Here is an 18650-nt window from a genome sequence, read left to right on the forward strand (position 1 = left end):
TTGAGTAGGAGGCTACAAGCTTGGCACACCTATTTTTGGGCAGTTTCTCCCATTCTTCTTTGCGGAACCTCTCAAGCTCCATCAGGTTGGATGGGGAGCATTGGTATACAGTTATTTTCAGATCTCTTCAGAGATGTTTAAGCGGGTTTAAGTCTGGGCTCTGGCTTGGCCACTGAACCTTCACCCCAGTCTGAGTTCCAGAGCGCTCTGGAGCAGGTTTTCATCAAGCATGTTTCTGTACATTGCTGCCTTCATCTTTCCATCGATCCTGACTAGTCTCCTAGTTCCTCCTGCTGAAAAACATCCCCACAGCATGATTCTGCCACCACCATGCTTCACTGTAGGGATGGTATTGGCCTGGTGATGAGCGGTGCCTGGTTTCCTCCAGACATGACGATTGCCATTAAGGCGAAAGAGTTCAATCTTTGTTTCATCAGATCAGAGAATTTGGTTTCTTATGGTCTGAGAGTCCTTCAGGTGCCTTTTGGCAAACTCCAGACAGGGTGTCATGTTCCTTTTACTGAGGAGTGGCTTCCGTCTGGCCACTCTACCATACAGGCCTGATTGGTGGAGTGCTGCAGAGATGGTTGCTCTTCTGGAATGTTCTCCTCTCCCCACAGAGAAACGCTGGAGCTCTCTTAAAGTGACCATCGGGTTCTTGGTCACCTCCCTGACTAAGACCCTTCTCCTCTGATCGCTCCGTTTGGCTGGGGGGGGGGGGCACTCTAGGAAGAGTCCTGGTGGCCTGGTGGTTCCAAACTTCTTCCATTTACAGCTGATGAAGGCCACTGTGCTCATTGGGACCTTCAATGCTGCAGAAATCTTTCTGCACCCTTCCCCAGATCTGTGCCTCGATAGAATCCTGTCTAATTTTAATTAATTCTAATTACAGGTCTACAGACAATCCTTGGTTTTCATGGCTTGGTTTGTGCTCTGAATTGCACTGTTAACTGTGGGACCTTATATAGACAGGTGTGTGCCTTTACAAATAATGTCCAATCAACTGAATTTACCCCAGTTGGACTCCAATCAATTTGTAGAAACAGCTCAAGGATAATCAGTGGAAACAGGATGCACCTGAGCTCAATTTTAGGTGTCATGGCAAAGGCTGTGAATTCTTATGTGCATGTGATTATTTTGTTTTTTATTTTTAATACATTTGCAAAGATTTCAAACAAACTTCTTTCACGTTGTCATTATGAGGTAGTATTTGATGCATTTTGAGGAAAATAATGAATTTAAGTAAATTTGGAATAAGGCAGTAACATAACAAAATGTGAAAAAAGTGAAGCGCTGTGAATACTTTCCGGATGCATTTTATACAGTGTAAAAGCTGTCATTCACATAAAATTAAAAATATAATTTTTCCATAATTGTGATGGTGACTTGGTAATAAATATAGGTATATATTTTTTAAGGTACGAGGTTTGGACACCAATTACTGCATAGACAGCATGGGTCACACTAATGGAGGAATTGTGGAAATTGGAGCCTGTCACAGAATGGGTGGAAACCAGGTAAGCTAAATTTAAGCTCATACAGGTATGGCTACCAATAGCAACCATCATATCTGCATTATTTTCTGCAGCAGTAAATTGCAGTGCTAATTAACAGGTCACAATATATGTTAAATAATCATAGAAATTTTAAATGACAGATAAACTGGAATACGTGAACACATTTAAGGGCTATCCGAATAGTTTGTTACTATGGGGTCTGTACAATTATGGCTCATTCCAACAACAGGAATGGATCTGAAGAGCATTCAGGAAGCTTGCTTCCCATAAACAAGGGTGACACCAGTAAACAAAACAAAGGCATATTAGTAATAAACTGAAGAAGTCTTGAAATGGAATTCAAACTGGAGAGGGGCAACTTTTTCACTGGGTTTGATAATCTTGACAGACTGGATCTGAGGGATGTTGTTGAATAATTGACAACCCACCAGATGATTCACTGGATAGGGTCTGCCTTTACTCACAAAATCAAAAAATAGGAATTTTAACATACCTGTATATTCTTTTTTTCTTGGAGTACAGTACAGGACTTGTATTCATAGACAATGGGTTTACATGCAGGCTATCTTCAGGTGATTGGACAGTGGCAAAACTTAATAGAGCTGCCCATATTGTACACTTGTATAACTCCACCTACTCTGTGGGACTCCAGATTTTTGGCAAGCAATAAGGAGTGATGAAAAAACAGAGGGGAGGGGCTGGTGTCCTATACTATACTCCACGATAAAGAATTTGCAGGCTAGTCAAATTTCCTATAATCTTAATCATACCCTACAGGACACAAATCTTGTATTTATAGACCATGGGATGTTTTCAAGCAATAAACTTGAGGAGTGGGCAACAGCATAGACAACAGAACTGTTAACAGGCCCACTAAAACACAAGAGTTAAAGAACCTGCGAACACTTGGGTAACAGTCCGAAGCACCTTACATTTGAAGCCTACATCAGTCAAGGACTAACTATCTCCCTGATATAAGCTAGGGAATGTGTGAACAGAGGACCAGATGGCAGCCTTGCAAATCTGGGATACGGATGCCTGATGCTAAAAAGCAAAAGACATCAGCAGTCCTGGTGGAATGAGCTCTGATGGGGAAGGGAGAAACCCTTTACTTCTGGGCATAGACCCATGGAAAAAAGTTGTCTGATCCACCCGGCAATATGAGGAACACTGAGCAGAAAAAACTGAATTTTTGTAAAATCTTACCGTAAAATTCCTTTCTCTGAGTCCTCCGACAGTCGCCGCCACTTCATAATCTTCACTAATGGGGTAATTGACCTTTGCTCCGCAGGAGTAGCTAGGCAACAAGATTTGTTAATATCAAAGCTTTTAGCATATCACACCCCTAGGGGGTGGTCCCCTCAGTCAATACCTCCCTGCTTCCTGCATTCTCAACTCAGTTTCAGTAGCATAGCAGTAGAGTACATAAACAAACCCCAAAAGAGGGGCGGGGGCGGCGACTGTCGGAGGACTCAGAGAAAGGAATTTTACGGTAAGATTTTACAAAAATTCCGTTTTCTCTTACGTCCTCCGACAGTCGCCGCCACTTCATAATCTTCACTAATGGGGACGTCCCAGAGCAGTGTAGACATGAGGGGTGGGAAAAACGCAGCCGCGCCTAAAGCAACGCAGTACCCACATCAGAAAAAAGAACCTAACCAAAGTAAGAGAACCAACTGGGCAACAGGAAAAACGTGCTCAACAGGAGCAACAACCCAGGAAGAACAAGTAACCTAGGGGTAAAAACACCCCAACAGCCAAGGACCCAAACAAGGGACCCTAAGGCACTGCCGCACTAAGAACTTTACGGCCAAAGGAAGCATCTGCCGATGCCTGAACATCCACCTTGTAAAATTTAGAGAAGGTGTGAACGGACGACCAAGTCGCCGCCTTACACACCTGGGCCACAGAAGCCTGATGACGATAGGCCCAAGACGTACTCAGAGACCTGGTAGAGTGCGCCTTCACAGGGAAAGGAGGAACCTTCCCCTTCAAAGCATAGGCTTGCACAATGGTCTGTCTGATCCATTTGGCGATGGTCGCAGCCGACGCCGCCATGCCCTTCCGAGGACCCTCTGGAAGGACAAATAGAGAATCCGACTTGCGAAAGGATTTCGTCGATGACAGGTAAACTCTGATCGCCCGGACAACATCCAAGGCATGCAAAGCCACCTCCTTTGGATGCTTAGGCTTCGCGCAAAGCGAAGGTAAGACAATGTCCTCATTGAGGTGAAATTCTGAGATCCTCTTCGGAAGAAAAGAAGGGTTAGGTCGTAAGACCACCTTATCCAAGTGAATCACCAAGTAGGGAGAGCTGCAGGACAAGGCCGCCAGCTCCGATACCCTGCGAGCCGAAGTGATCGCCACCAAAAAGGCAACCTTCCTGGACAACAGAGACAACGAGATCTCCCTGATCTTCTCAAAGGGAGCATGCTGCAACACGGACAGAACAAGGTTCAAGTCCCATGGAGGTAAAGGGTCCCTCTGAGGAGGGGCCAAGTGTCGCACCCCTTGAACAAAGGTGCTAACCAAAGAATTAGACGCCACAGGGCGTTGAAAGAGAATGGCCAGCGCAGAAATCTGACCCTTAATCGTGGCCAACGCCAAACGCTGGTCCACGCCCGTTTGAAGGAAAGCCAACACTCTCGATACCGAGTATGAGCGAGGGGAATACCCCCTGGACTCACTCCAGGCAAAATACGCCTTCCAAGTACGGTAGTAAATCTTCCCTGAAGAGGCTTTTCTAGCCTTGATCAAAGTGGGAATGACCTCAGGGGAGAGACCCCTATCCTTCAGGACCTGGCTTTCAACAGCCAGGCCGTTAAAGCCAGCGACTGTAAAGCAGGATGGAATATCGGTCCTTGAGACAGGAGATCTTCTCGAAGAGGCAGACGCCACAGAGCGTCGACCGCCAGATTCATGAGGTCTGCGTACCAAGACCGGCGAGGCCAGTCTGGCGCCACCAGAATCACTGTGTGCGGTTCCGAGGCCAACCTGCGAAGGAGCCTGGACAGCAGCTGAATCGGTGGAAAGGCATACATCAGACGATACTGATGCCAGGGCGCCACTAACGCGTCTGAGGCTTCTGCCCGAGGATCGCGCGTCCTTGCCACGAACCTTTCCACCTTGTTGTTTAGACGAGATGCGAACAGGTCCACTTCTGGGGAACCCCACTTCGCGCACAACAACTGAAAGACATCCGGGTGAAGGGACCATTCCCCCTGGTCCAGGGTCTGGCGACCCAGATAATCCGCCTGCCAGTTCTCCACCCCCGGAAAGTGAACTGCAGAGATCGCCGGGACGTACGTCTCGGCCCAAGACAGAATGTCGGCTACTTCCCGAGCTGCTCGGGCACTCCCGGTGCCCCCTTGGTGGTTGATGTAGGCCACCGCTGTGGCATTGTCCGTCTGCCCCCTGAACCGGACGGCCCTGAAGCCTGTCCGTCCAACGCAGAAGGCAGAGATTTATCGCTCGCAATTCCAGAATGTTGATCGGAAGGGAGGATTCCTCCTCCGAACAAGTTCCCTGGGCGGACAGAACGCCCAGAACACCACCCCAGCCCGACAGGCTGGCATCCGTGGTGATCACCGTCCACGACAAAGGACGAAAGGACTTGCCCCCCGACACCGCCGGGGACTGGAGCCACCACAAAAGACCCCTTCGGGTGAGGCGGCTCAACGAAATCCAGAGATTGCGGACGCCCGTCTCACTTGGCCAGGATCTCCGCCTGAAGATCCCGTGTGTGAAACTGGGCGAAGGGAATCGCCTCGAAAGCCGAGACCATCAGATCCAGATACCCCAAGACAGAGATGCCCTGGGCTCTCAATAAAGCCAGGACCGGCGCAAGCACCTTGGTGAACACCCGCGGAGCCGAAGCGAGACCAAAGGGTAACGCCATGAATTGGTAATGATCCTCCGCAAAGGCGAATCGAAGGAACCTCTGGTGACCCTCGAAAATGGGGATGTGAAGGTACGCATCCTTCAAGTCGATGGAGGCCATGAATTCCCCCGGAACCAGGGCAGCCACCACCGAGCGCAAGGATTCCATGCGGAACTTGCGAACCCGCACAAAGCGGTTCAGAGCTTTTAAGTCCAAAATCGGACGTACCTTGCCCTCCTTTCTGGGCACAGTGAACCGATTGGAATAGAACCCCCGAAATCTGTCCCAATGAGGCACCGGAACCACCACTCCCTGGGCCAGCAGGTCCCGCACTGCCAGGTGCAGATCCTGCAAGCGCTCCGGAGACAGCTGAAGATTTGAGGGAAAAAATCTGCTTGCCGGCCGAGAGAGAAACTCGATCTTGTATCCAGATCGAACGATTTCCTGAACCCACCTGTCCCGAATGCGGGCCAGCCAGGGTTGAAGAAAACCGAGCAAACGTCCCCCCACCCCAGAACCGGGTGAGGGCGCCCCTTCAGGCCGAATTGGTATGGGCAGCGGACCCGGACTGGCCGGACTTCTGCTTACCTGCCCACGGCTTCTGGGAGCCTTGGCCCTTGAAGGGCTTGCCCCTATCTTGCGACCGAAAGGCACGAAAGGATCCCTGAGAGGGCCTAAACGAGGTATTCTTCCTATTCTTGTGAGTTTGGGGTAAGAGAGTGCTCTTACTCCCGGAAATTCCCTTTATCAGAGTATCCAAAGACTCGCCAAAAAGGCGAGATCCCGCGTAGGGCAAATTAGCTAAAGTCTTGCGAGATGATTGGTCAACCGACCAACATTTCAGCCATATCAGGCGACGGTTCAATACCGCCACACTTGAGAGGCGTGCAGCCAAAGGGACTAAATCCAAGTCCGCATCACACAAATACATGACACCCTGATGAATTTGATCCACCATAGCCAATGTTGTCGGTGGAGCAGAGTCAGCCACCAGGGTGCGCCTGAGCACCTGCGCCCAATCCGCAATAGCCTGGGCTGCCAAAATGGAAGTAAAATAGGCTTCAGCATAGAACCAGCAACCGTATAAGCATGACGGGCAAGAGACTCCAATCTCCTGTCCGTAGGGTCCCGGAACACTGGGGTATCCTCAGCAGGGATCGCAGTAGATTTATTCAAAACCGCCACCGCGTGATCCACCTGAGGCGGCACACACCAACGCTCATCAGTGGTGGGTGTAAAGGGATAACGCAGCTTGAACTTACTTGGCACAGTAAAGGGCTTCTTTAAATTGCGCCATTGCTCATCAACAGCGCGCTGAAATTCCGCAGGGCAGGGAAAAACCTGCGCTGTTTTGCGTTTCCTTTGCGTCCCATAAGAGGACATTAAAGCAGGAGGACATGGTTCATCCTGCAAACGCAGTGTTTCCTTGATAGAAGCAACCAACTCATCCATGAGTGCAAGCTCTTCAGGCGAGCCAGGGGGAGAATTATCAACCCCTTCTACCTCAGCCTCCCCCTCAGACCCCCCAAGGTCCAGAGATGAGCTAGACCCTGAGAAGGGCACTCCAGCCATAGCAGCCCCATTGCCCTCTGAATCAGAGGAAATAGACAATCTGGGCCGTTTTGCGGATCGATCAGCCATTAGCATCTGCACCTGAGAAGCCAAGTTCGCCACAATAGCAGCCAGATCAGCCCCCTCGGGGGATGCAGCAGCCCCTTGGCCCCCCACCAAGGTGGGAGGAAACTTGCAATCCTGAGAATCCATGCCCCAGCAATAATTGAAAAAGGAGGACTGCCCCTTTAAGACCGCGGCGAGCGTAGCCCACCGCACACTACTGTATGTACCGACCCCCACAGGGATAAGGACACTGAGCAAGGAAATACAGGAAAAGGAAAGGTAAAAACCTGGAGAGACCACACAGGCTGCTGCCACTGATCGCTGTTCCAGAGCAAAAGGAAGTGATGCAATGACTGACCGCCCTATAAAGCCTATGCAGGTTACACAAACATGGCCGCTTGGCCGAGGCATTTCAGGCAATGAGAAAATGGCGCCGACATGTGGCTGTATGATCGATCGCCGCCAAAACACCGCGCCGTACCACACAGGGCTGGTCACCATAATTTGCCTCAAAAAAATGGCGGGCCGCAGTAGCGGCCGCCGCACAGCATGTCCAAGCCCAGTCTGCCCCATACTCTCACATAGCAGAGCGGGAGAGCCCCCCCGCAGCCCACAGAAAGGCAGCTATTCCACACAGGAATCTGACAGGGAGCTCAGCACATACACAGACATGCAGGGTCACGCAGTCACAGACTGACACCCAAAACAGACAGGTCCCCACATAGAATTGCACTTACCAGTCCGGTTGGCGTGGGGAGCCTTCTCCAGCGACCAAACCGCTGCACTGAGGACAGGGAGTGTCGCAGCCAGGATGCAGTGGAACTGCGGTGCGAAACCGCAAATGGCGTCCGGTGAGGTAGCCACCTCACAGGCAGCATCCCTGCAGCGAACAGGGTCGTTCAATATGCCAGGGAAACCTGAGCTGAACGCTCGATGGCAGGCTGGGAAGCCCCTGGCCCTGAACCCTGGGATCCAGGGTGGCCAGTCCGAGACCCAGCTCCGCATGATCATCTTCATCCGAAGAAACTAAACTAATGCTGAGAAAAAGAACAGCTAAGTAAAAGAAAGAGAAAAATACTCAAAATAAAATCAAAAAGAGGATAGAAGGCTGAGACTGAAAGCCCCAGCACAGGATCAGCCAGCCACTCCTAAGCTAGGCATTAGAAACTGAGTTGAGAATGCAGGAAGCAGGGAGGTATTGACTGAGGGGACCACCCCCTAGGGGTGTGATGTGCTAAAAGCTTTGATATTAACAAATCTTGTTGCCTAGCTACTCCTGCGGAGCAAAGGTCAATTACCCCATTAGTGAAGATTATGAAGTGGCGGCGACTGTCAGAGGACGTAAGAGAAAAGTGGGATTCTTGCTAACCGGGGCTGTGGCTTCCAAGTAGACCTGACAGCCCTGACCATATCCAGGCACTGTAGGGCAATTTACTTGTTATGTTTTGGAGTGGGACAGAGGGAAGGGAAAACAGTGTCCTCACTGAGGTGGAAAGAAGAGACCATTTTAGGTAAAAAGGTTTTTGGTCTCAAAACTACCTTGTTCATGTGCAAAACAAGAAAAGGCTCTTTACAAGAAAGCTGCCATCTCCTAAACATGCCTAACAGATGTAAAGACAACTGGGAAGGCAACCTTAAAAGTGCTGTTTTCCAAAGGAATGTCTCTAATCAGTTCAAAAGGGGGTCTCTGAAGGACAGAGAGCACAAGGTAGAGATCCCAAGGCGACACAGTAGGAAGAAGAAAGAGATTTATCCTCCCTGAACAGAAAGTCTTGGAGATTGAAATGCAAAAGGCTTCTGCAAGAGAATGGATATGGTAGAGGGTACACAGGGATAGTCAGGGGGTCAAGACCAGACTGCTAAAATTCAAGTCATAGAGAACTCCTAGAGTTTAACTGTCTGCCTTTGCACCAAGCAAAGTAAGCACTACATGTGTTGTAAATCTTGCTCTAAGTAGAGTGGGAGTCAGAAATACCCCTGTCTTTATGACTTGGATTTAAAAAGCCATGCCGTTAAAGCTAGCTACTGAGAAGCAGGATGGAACAGGGGGCCTTGGGCCAGTAGGTCCTCTCTGTTTGGAAGAGGCCAAGGCTCAGCTGATAGAAGTCAGAGTATGCCTGTGTACCACGTCCTTCTGGGCCAAATTGGTGTGATAAGAATGACCAGGACTCTATCCTCTATCTTGCACTGCATTTGAGGAAGGATCTTCATCGAAGTGGAGGCATAAACGGAAAGCTCTAGGGAGTGCTTAGACCATTTACCTGGGTATAGGTGTTGGTAGTTTAGGAGTTGCCCACTCCAGGCATGTGGACGGTGAAGAGAACTAGAATCTAAGTTTTTGCCCAGAAGAAAAGCAGACATGTTTCTCTTGATTTCTGGTGTCTCCCTGATGATTTATATAGGCCAATGCTGTGTCATCCTGACTGGGTAACTTTGCAGAAGTGAGGTTCAATGTTGTAGAGATCTGATGGCTGTCAGTTCCAGAATGTTAATAGGGAGTTTTAAAGTCCCCGGAACAATCAAGGAGTTGTAAACTCTGCCCCATCTTGTAAGGCTGTCCTCTGTTGGCACCACCTTCCAAGGCATGAAAGACTTTCCCAATTTCAGGGCAGAACTGGATATCCACCATGTCAGAATGAGCTTTTTCTGGCTGTATAGAAGCACTGGGCAATCCAAAGATTAGATTTGCTTTTTCCATGTTGCGTGTGTGTCAGATTGAAGAAGTCTGGATTGAAACTGGACAAAGGGAACTGCCTAGAAGGAAACTACTAATAAGCCCAGAGCACTCATGCAAAAGGAAACTGAGGGGTGCCATTCTGAGCTGAGGGTTCGCATGTGTTACCTTAAGGAAGCAACTTTCTCCTAAAGGAGGAAACTTCTGTCTTGGCCTGCATCCAGGATTTGACAAGGTACACAAAACGGTATGAGGGCTGGGAAGCAGATTTTGGAAAGTTTGCTTATCTAGCTAAATGTTTAAGGGAACTGACTCATCCTCTGGACATTGGCAGACGAGCTTGTGGCTGAGGAGTTCTTCAGTGTGGTTGTTAGGATAACCTGTGACATGAATGCATCCGGTTCCAGAAGAGCCAGAAGCAGGACAAGCTTTTTTGTCAACATCTGGGGTGCAGAGGATTGCCCAAATGATAGTGAAAAATTTTAAGTGTTAGTCTCCCACAGCAAAACGCAGAAAGCGTTGATGTGAGGGGAGGATGGGGATGCGTAGATAAGCGTCTTGTATGCCTACTGATTTCTTTAGTTTTAGAGAAGCAATGACCAATTTAATTGATTCCACTGGGAATTTTGGTACACAAAGAATCTTTTTTAGAGATTAAGTACCAGTATTGGGTGGATGCCCCTATTTGTTTTTGAGACTATGAATAGGTTTTAATAGGAACCTTAAAACCCAGAGACTCGAGCTGTCTTGGATCCAGAGTGGCGCAAAGGCCAACAGACATCCTCGAATTGTGTGGAGTGTGGGCACTTCTTCATTGTGAAGAAGAAGGATTCTGGGTATGCTTGGTGGACTTAGGAGTCCAGGGCTTGAAACTAAAGGCAGTACTAATGGCCGGAATACACGATAAGAAAATCGGCCGAAAATTTCCGTTCAGCGAAGGATCGGCCGATATTCTACTCGTTAATGCCCAGCCATCATGAAAAAAACGAAAAATTCTGTCGTCTCGTTTGCGAACGAACAATATTCTATACGTTGGTGTTAAGGTTGTTCATTTAAAATCCGTAGAACAGCATCACGCATGCACTGTTTCGATGGTCGGCGGTCAAACGGTCGGGCGATATTCGGCCTGTGTATGTTGGCAACGTTTTCGACCAACAAACACTTTTTCATAAGTCGGTGGTCGAATGATCGGGCGATATTCGGCCCGTGTATTCCAGCCATAAGTCTTGGTTTTGAAGTTGATGACTGGGGAGATTAAGAAGATCCTTTTAGCAGAAGTAGTAGCCCCAGGCTATGGGATTTGGGCTTCTAGCTTGTTCCTCATAAAATACAGGGGAAGGAAAATCCTCTGCAGTCTCTACTATAGATTCAGGGCCCGAAGTATTTTCATCCATAATATCCTTAAGTACAGGAGATTCCTGAACAGGGTCGGGGGAAATAGAGGACACGTAGTGTTTCTGTCCTCTGAAAAAACAAAGATTCTATAAGTACCGAACATTTTCCCTAAAATTCTGACAATTGTGGCAGAGAAATCTGCTTTTGTCAGACAAGGCGTTTTGTACATGTCAGAGGAGGGGGAGAGGTGTCATAATAGGATATTTCTCCAGGATAGTTGTCATCCTGAATGCTGTGTTGAGTTGACTTTCCTGTAGGTTGTCTGCAGAATGCTTGCTATTGGGCTCTTTTTACCCAGATCCTTTGTGCCTGTGCCCCGCCATTGCGAAGCAAGAGGATCCTTAGTGGAGCACCTACATAATGGACTGTGGAAAGGAGAAATGGGTGGGGTTTTTGTGTGTCAGGATACAGGATGAGGTCTGTTACTGTGTTAATTACAGCCTGTATTCCCCAAAATATTGTCACGTTCTTTAACAGGCTAACCTTTAAAAGGAACGGCCCCATTTGAAAACACCAGCCTGGTACCAGTAGCTTTTTACACACCACTGCAACACCTTGAGTAGGCATCACCAATACACTTAATTCAGAATATTGTGATGCAAAGGTGGTGTCATCTTTGCAATCTGTAAATCCAAAGAAGACCCTGTCTGTTACAGCCTGATTACTGCAGCAAAATATATGTTTAAAAGGAAAGCATACAAGGGGGGAGCTGTTCCTAGGGGGATGGGGAGAGCACTGGGACCTAGATTTGGTTTTTAAAGTCTTCCTGACATTGTACATTTTTTCTTTCTTAAATATATTATAAGGCATATATATATCTTTAGAACATAGGTGTGAAAGGCAACAAATAAGCAATGTGTGGTTTAATAGCTAGTTTATGCATTCTTGTTAATTAGCCAATGATTTTATTTTACTAGCTTTTCCGAATTAATGAAGCCAATCAGTTGATGCAGTATGATCAGTGTCTTACTAAAGGGCCGGATGGATTGAAAGTCATGATTACACACTGTAATTTAAATGAATACAAAGAGTGGCAATACTTCAAGGTATGTCCAGAAGTCTGTTTATAATTACAAAGTGTATTTTATGTATTTTTTTTTAATAAACACATTTGTAATATTTCTGAATTCAGTATAGTCTGTGGGTCACACTGCACACCAGTCTAGATTGGGCGGTCCGATACATGTAGCAATAATGGCATAAAGAAACGACCACTTTACATGACTCCAATATAGTCCTTTCTGTGATAAAAAGAACACAATTAGTCTAGATTCACTTTACCAATCTGTCCTTCATGTGTTAGCGTGCCTTCATGTGTTAGCAAGCTGTGTTAAGGCAGCCTATTCCACAGATCAAAAAAGCACATATGACCCATTTTTTTTTTTTCGCACCATAACGCAACACGATATGTGCAATGTGGTGTGTTGTAATGTACTGCGTGGTGCATGGGGGCTTTATTCACAATTAACTCACCTCAGATATAGCTGATGAGGCGCGTGTTTAAATGCGCATTGCAGTAACATACAAGTGTGAATGGGCTCTCCATTGCTTTAACAGTTAGGTAAAGTGCAGAATTCACAGTGTTAGAGCTTGTGACTAACTACTCAGCCTCTTCAGATTGTTTCAGATGAACAGGTAAGAGTCATTAGAGGTTTCTCTGTTTATCATATATTAGAAGTTCTATCTGTTGTAGAAGAGAGGGCACTAGATCATAAACTGCTTGGTAAAATGTATATTGAAAGTGTTATTTAACTATTTTCAGCAGCTCCCTGTTTTAGCCTTTTTAGTATCAGCATGTAAATACTCCTTCATTACCAGGCCAGTTGTCAGTGGCAGGAAATTACCACTTTTCTAAAAGTAGATACCCCTAGGTGATCTCATTCGTTGACTCAATTTTCTGGAGAAAGGGAAACCTGCTGGCATTGGAAGTGTTTAAAGCATGGAGCTTGGTAATGGTGTACTAGAAAGCAGCATATCAGCTCACACACAAGAGGAGGAGGAAATAAATGGGTTATTGCATAGGTTACATACAGAGGGAGCATGGAGATGTGCGGGATAAAAGAAGGGAATACGTTTAATATATGGTCACATGCAGACAGGATGGAGCAGAGATGTACAGGAGAGGAGGATGATTAAAGGGTTAGAACTGATCCCACAATCTAGTAAAGACCTCGGCAGTCTGGGATATATGGGACAACATTCCAAAAGCTCCAGCTACTGGTCTCCTCAGTTCTTAGATGTTTACAGAGTGTTGTTAAAAGAAGAGGGGGTGGCACACTGTGGTAAACATGGCCTTGTCCCAACTTTTTTGAGAAGTGTTGCTGCCATCAATTTAAAAATTACCTTTTTTCTAAAAAATGATTCATTTTCTCAGTTTAAACATTTATTGTTTTTTATATTTTCTGTTATAAAAAAATATGGGTTTATGACATTTGCAAATCATTGCATTCTGTTTTTATTCTTTTTTTGAATTGGGGTTGTAGTGATTAATGAAAGATTCATTCATTACTACTTCCCCTTCCTCCATTGTAAGAGGAAGGGGAGGGCTGTCCAATGTAAACACAAGTATGTTTATATTTATGACCACTGTGATTAGTCATTGTGAGCCACTGATTGACTATTGCTCTGTCAGAGCCCCTAAAAAATACCTAGTCCTACTGGATATGAGGGAGCATGTGACCTCCTGTTGGAATGCAGCGTTCCAGGAGTACAGATGGAGCTTTTTGAATGGCTTTTTATTTATTCCAATAATATGAGGGCAAAAATACAATTAAAATGTAGTCTGGCTTTAGTTACAGTAGAAAACAGTGGGTACTATTCCAAAATTGCATGCATACAGATAGAGGTGGATTAATTTGAAAAATGTAGGGCTTCTTTTCTTTCCAGCCCTGCCAGACAATGGCCTGGGTTTAGAGAAGCTTTTATTTTCTAATATAAAGCAAATGATGTTTGAGATTTGCTTTAATGTCTGGTTTTCCTCCTGTAGCACATACATAGATTTACCCATATCCCTACCGGAAAATGCCTGGATCGCTCGGAGGCTACTCACCAAGTGTTCTTGTCAGACTGTGACTCCAGCAAACCATCACAGAAGTGGGAAATGAACAACATCCTCAGTGTATAAAGTGGAAGGTTGACAAATGAAGATTACATTGGCTGAATCCAGCCTGAAACCTGCTGCAATGAGTAACTGTACAGTCAACACTCAATGAAGGATAACGGAGACCTACCCGATGAACATTGGGTCATCCTGCAGTTAATGTTTACAAGACTGCTTTTACCTTTAAACTTTTTACACGTTTACATCATCTTGGTCCAAGATAATGTTTGTTAAAGTGCTTCTAGCTCTGTTTGTAGGAACAAAGCTAAAGACTCTATTTCTTGGGATTCTACTCAGGGGTTGGAAGGTAGTTTTTAACACACACTTGAAAATCATTTAATTAGTGAGACATGTCTGTGTCTTGGTGATTAACTAGCTCTCAATTTACTTTTCACTCTTCTTTTTCTTTTCAAAGCACTGCCACAATTTCTTTCAGTAATAGTGGCCTTTGTCTGTGCTGCTGTTTTGGATGGTAACATTGGGAAAATTTTAGTGCCTCTTCCATTTCTTTCATATTTTTTTAGGATAACTGTATGCTTGCCATATGTAAGAGATGGAATCCAAAAAAAAAAAAAAAAAACAATTGTTTGGTGGTTGTCTGAAAGAAGAGATGCATAGGGAGTTCACTGGTGAAACGTTTTGCTGCTGGGTGAACATACAGTGTTCCAGGCCACGTGTCATGGTGGAGCAGACTGGTGCATTGTAAGTACAGGTACTTGGAAGATTTCTAGGATGTAGATGGTAAAGAAATCCTCAAACTTGAATTCATAAATAAAGGTTTTAAAGATAAACTCCGCTCCACACTCCAAAGCATCTGCAATCCTAATACTGTATACATTAGAGTGAAAGCTCTATAGCATAGTGTACCAGTTATTGCCACAAGACGTCCCCATGAGGTGTTATAGAACACTGTAAAATCTGATACTTTCTCTATATCAGCAGATCTCAGGTGAAGTTTTGTCTCTGAAATACATTGGACTAAGTTTATATCCGCTAGGCCTGCTCTGTGGCAGTGGATAAAGGTGAAAGTAGCGTCCTCCCTGTATTGTCATCAGCTACAAAACATATTCAGTATCAAGGTCTTCAGAAGTTGGTAAACATGCTGTGGAACAACAATTCTGTGCATTTAGCCAAAGCTTATTAAAATGGTGTCTATTCTAATACTCCATTTATATATTTGAAGGTTTAGTAAAGACATAGCACAGTAACGGAATTGGTTTTGGGGTATCTGCTAGGGCACCTTCAGTCATATTACTTCTGTCTTTAATTTGACTTCCAGTATCAGTAACAGGGCCATAATTTACAGATGCCATACATATTTATGGAAGCTTTTCAAAAACTTCTAAGTGAACTATGCAGGATGGTGATTGGGTTGGTACTGCGTTGTCATTACTGTGTTGTGCCAGCATTTTCCCTGAATAAAAGACACAGCAGATGTAACACTGAATCTCAAACATGAGAAAACACGAAAGACCGGCCAACCTACATGGATTCTACAGAAGTACCTTCAATGATCAGTATATTACCTGTGGTATCAAACCATTAAGCCTGCAAGAAAAAAATGTACTGTCCACATTTATTTACAGCCATATCAGAGTTCAGCACACTGCAATAACTTAGGTGAATTCCATTATATGTGTGATATTAACTATGGACTTTACTTTCTTGCTCAGTTGTGTTATATTTATTACAGCTTTGCCCATTTAGTTTAGGTATGGGTCCAACATAGATCATTTTTGTTGTTATGTAACATTTGCAAAGCTTGGTGACAAATTTACAAAGGTCACATCCCGGTACCTTGTGCAATGTTAGATTATGTGGCAAAAATGTACATGACCAAAAAGCATTTTTAAGGAAAGATACAAAACAAAGAGTTAGCTAAATGGATGAATTCAATTCTGTCTTTAGTAACATTACACTAAAGAAGCAAATATATGGACACTGAGAAAAAGGCCGTTGTACATATCAGATGAACTAGCAGCCATATCTATTGACAACTGGTACTTACCATAATAATAGAGCTGAATCTAATACCCATACTCTGAACGGGCAGGAATAGCAATATTTATTACACCCTGCCGACTAGGAAGAAAACATGGGAACAAAACATTAGATTAGCCCTTCATGACAGGTGGTTGCATCTACTTATGTGTATTTAATTATTGAGGCTTAAAATATAATATAGAAAACCAAACATTCACAGTTGCCTGCTTGTAATAATTAGACTGCTGTTTGGTCTGGATTACGAGATGTATGTGGAGGGGTTTCAGACATCCAGGCTAGTATGCCTCATTATTGTCGTATATACGTTAAAGTATGCATTAAAAGTAACTTTTTTTTAGTTGGCAAAATATTATAAATAGACAAAAATGGCAATGCTGTATTTTAATTTTCAACATTAAATTTGGAAGAGAAGTACAGTTATGGCTCGTACATACAATGAGAATATCGGACAAATGATTATCCGTATTTTTTTTTTTTTGCATGCTAGGGTTATATCGAAAATGCAGGAGTTACTCAACTTACAAAATTTATCATTCGACAGAATACAACTTCGGAAGTAATTTCATTTCCGAACATGCATAATCTTGCATAATCCTATTTTTTTCGGACAAAATCTGCACTGAATATACGAAAATCGTATGATCTGGTATCGTATGAGAAAATTTTTGTGTTTACCCCTTTGGATAATTTTGGATGAACAGTTGTGATCAGCTCTCGAAAAGCTGTGTGCTAACGATCAGATTATTGTACGATCGCTTTGAAAAAGATTCTTCTCATTGTGTGTACTAAGCTTTAATAAGGGGATCCATTAGACATCAAAGTTTAGAATTCAAGACTACTACCTTAACCCCTTCCTGCCTGCTGGTTAAAAAAAAAGACAAACCAGATAGGGTTGACTAAAGCAATATTTATATATCTATGTAGTCATAAATAAAATGGGCAAAACCAAAGAGGTCCACGTTAAATAAAAATGGAAAACAGGTTAAACAGTAATAGGATCCCTTTTGGGTGAAAATGCTTTTAATCTGGGGCCACTTATACCATGCATTGTTACCACCTCCCAATTCTGGATTGGGGCGTTGTCATTCATTTGTTGTGCGGAGATCTACCAATAAAATGACTGGGTCCAAAAAATGTGCAACGATTTGATGGTTAAGTTAGGTAGTAGAGGGATTTTTCACCTTGTAGCATGTGTACTTCCAGCATGGTGCAATTGAATACGGTGCTGTTGGATCCATTAAGAGAATCACCCCCCCCCCCCCCCCATCAATATTCCACTGATTTGATGCCATAAAACTCAATAAGAATTGTTTCTTTTTCTATATACATACGAAGCCCTATGTTTTTGCAAACCTAGTTGCTGGCTCACCATAGGTTGCTACCACTATAACATTTATTATTTCTCTTCATATGGCTTCAACAGTTTTATACTGAAACTGTATTGGGCTGCAATGCAGGTGCATTGCATGGCGCATAAATGTGCATTGTGGGTACTGCAACGTAAAGTGTGAAGCCAGCCTAAGGCAAAAATGTTACTTGTCTGCTTACTGGTTTATTGTAAAGTGTCCTGTTGCAAGTCACTTTTTGAATCCGCATTCAATGGTATTATTGTGGAAGGAAACCTGTACTGAGATAAATATGTGGGATGTCATCACTAATGTCTCCATCTAAAACAAATGATCTGGCTGTCATGCAGATCAATGGGCTTTAGTACTTTGAGTCACTGAACTAGAAGTAAGGGGTTCTCACTTCACTTGTTACATACTTGTTCTGGGCCTGGAACTTTGTAAGTATTGAAATCGGGCACTACTGACCAGAAAGATTGCATTTTTAAAAGAAGTTGACAATGGTGACACATGTTTAAGATGGTTCAGCAGGAACTGGCCAAGATTTGAACAGTGTGTGGGTAGGCTAAATATACCAAACTGATCGATCAACTTGTGTACAACCAGGCTGCCGAATTTACTTGTGAATATCGCTAGCGGCTACTATAGCCGCTAGCAATAATTACTGTCTTCTACTGGCGGGGGTGGCATCACCCTCCCGCTCCTACTGGGAGCGGACAATTGCTGAGCATGAGGGATTCCCCTATTAGCACTGTCTGTTTTGATAGGGGAATCATGCAAATTTCTTTCCTTCAATCCATGGTGGAAAGAGAAAAATTTGCACAGTCTATGGCCTGTCTCAGAGAAAAGGTCTTGGCCTAAGTGCAGGCAGGCAAATGAAATGCATCTAGTGTCCATCAACATCATGCTCCCCTAGGCTACATTTACATCTGTGCATTTCTTAAACGTGTGACAAAACACAGAGGTATGCATCTACCGCATGTTTCAGGAACACGCTGCAATCACGGGTTGCAATTGTGGTGCAATTGCTAATGGTACCCTAAGCGCAGGTAGCAGATGTGCGTTTTGCCTCATGGCAAAATGCACTACAAACGTACCATAATAAAAAAACGTCCAA

The 18650-nt window shown here is 44.7% G+C and overlaps 1 protein-coding gene across 2 annotated transcripts in view; it reads left to right on the forward strand.

Moving 5' to 3' along the window:
• The window catches only part of GALNT7 (polypeptide N-acetylgalactosaminyltransferase 7), a 303038-nt gene extending 288823 nt beyond the window's left edge, over positions 1 to 14215 (forward strand). For both annotated transcript variants that reach the window (XM_082272937.1, XM_082272936.1), the window contains exons 10-12: positions 1419 to 1517; positions 12001 to 12129; positions 14070 to 14215. In XM_082272937.1, coding sequence (XP_082129063.1) covers positions 1419 to 1517; positions 12001 to 12129; positions 14070 to 14207 — 366 coding nt within the window. In that variant the 3' untranslated portion in view covers positions 14208 to 14215. The remainder of the gene's footprint in view (positions 1 to 1418; positions 1518 to 12000; positions 12130 to 14069) is intronic.
• The last annotated feature ends 4435 nt before the right edge of the window (positions 14216 to 18650 follow it).

This window comes from Pelophylax lessonae, assembly GCF_965119305.1.
Source record: "Pelophylax lessonae genome assembly, chromosome: 1".
Lineage (NCBI taxonomy): Eukaryota > Metazoa > Chordata > Amphibia > Anura > Ranidae > Pelophylax > Pelophylax lessonae.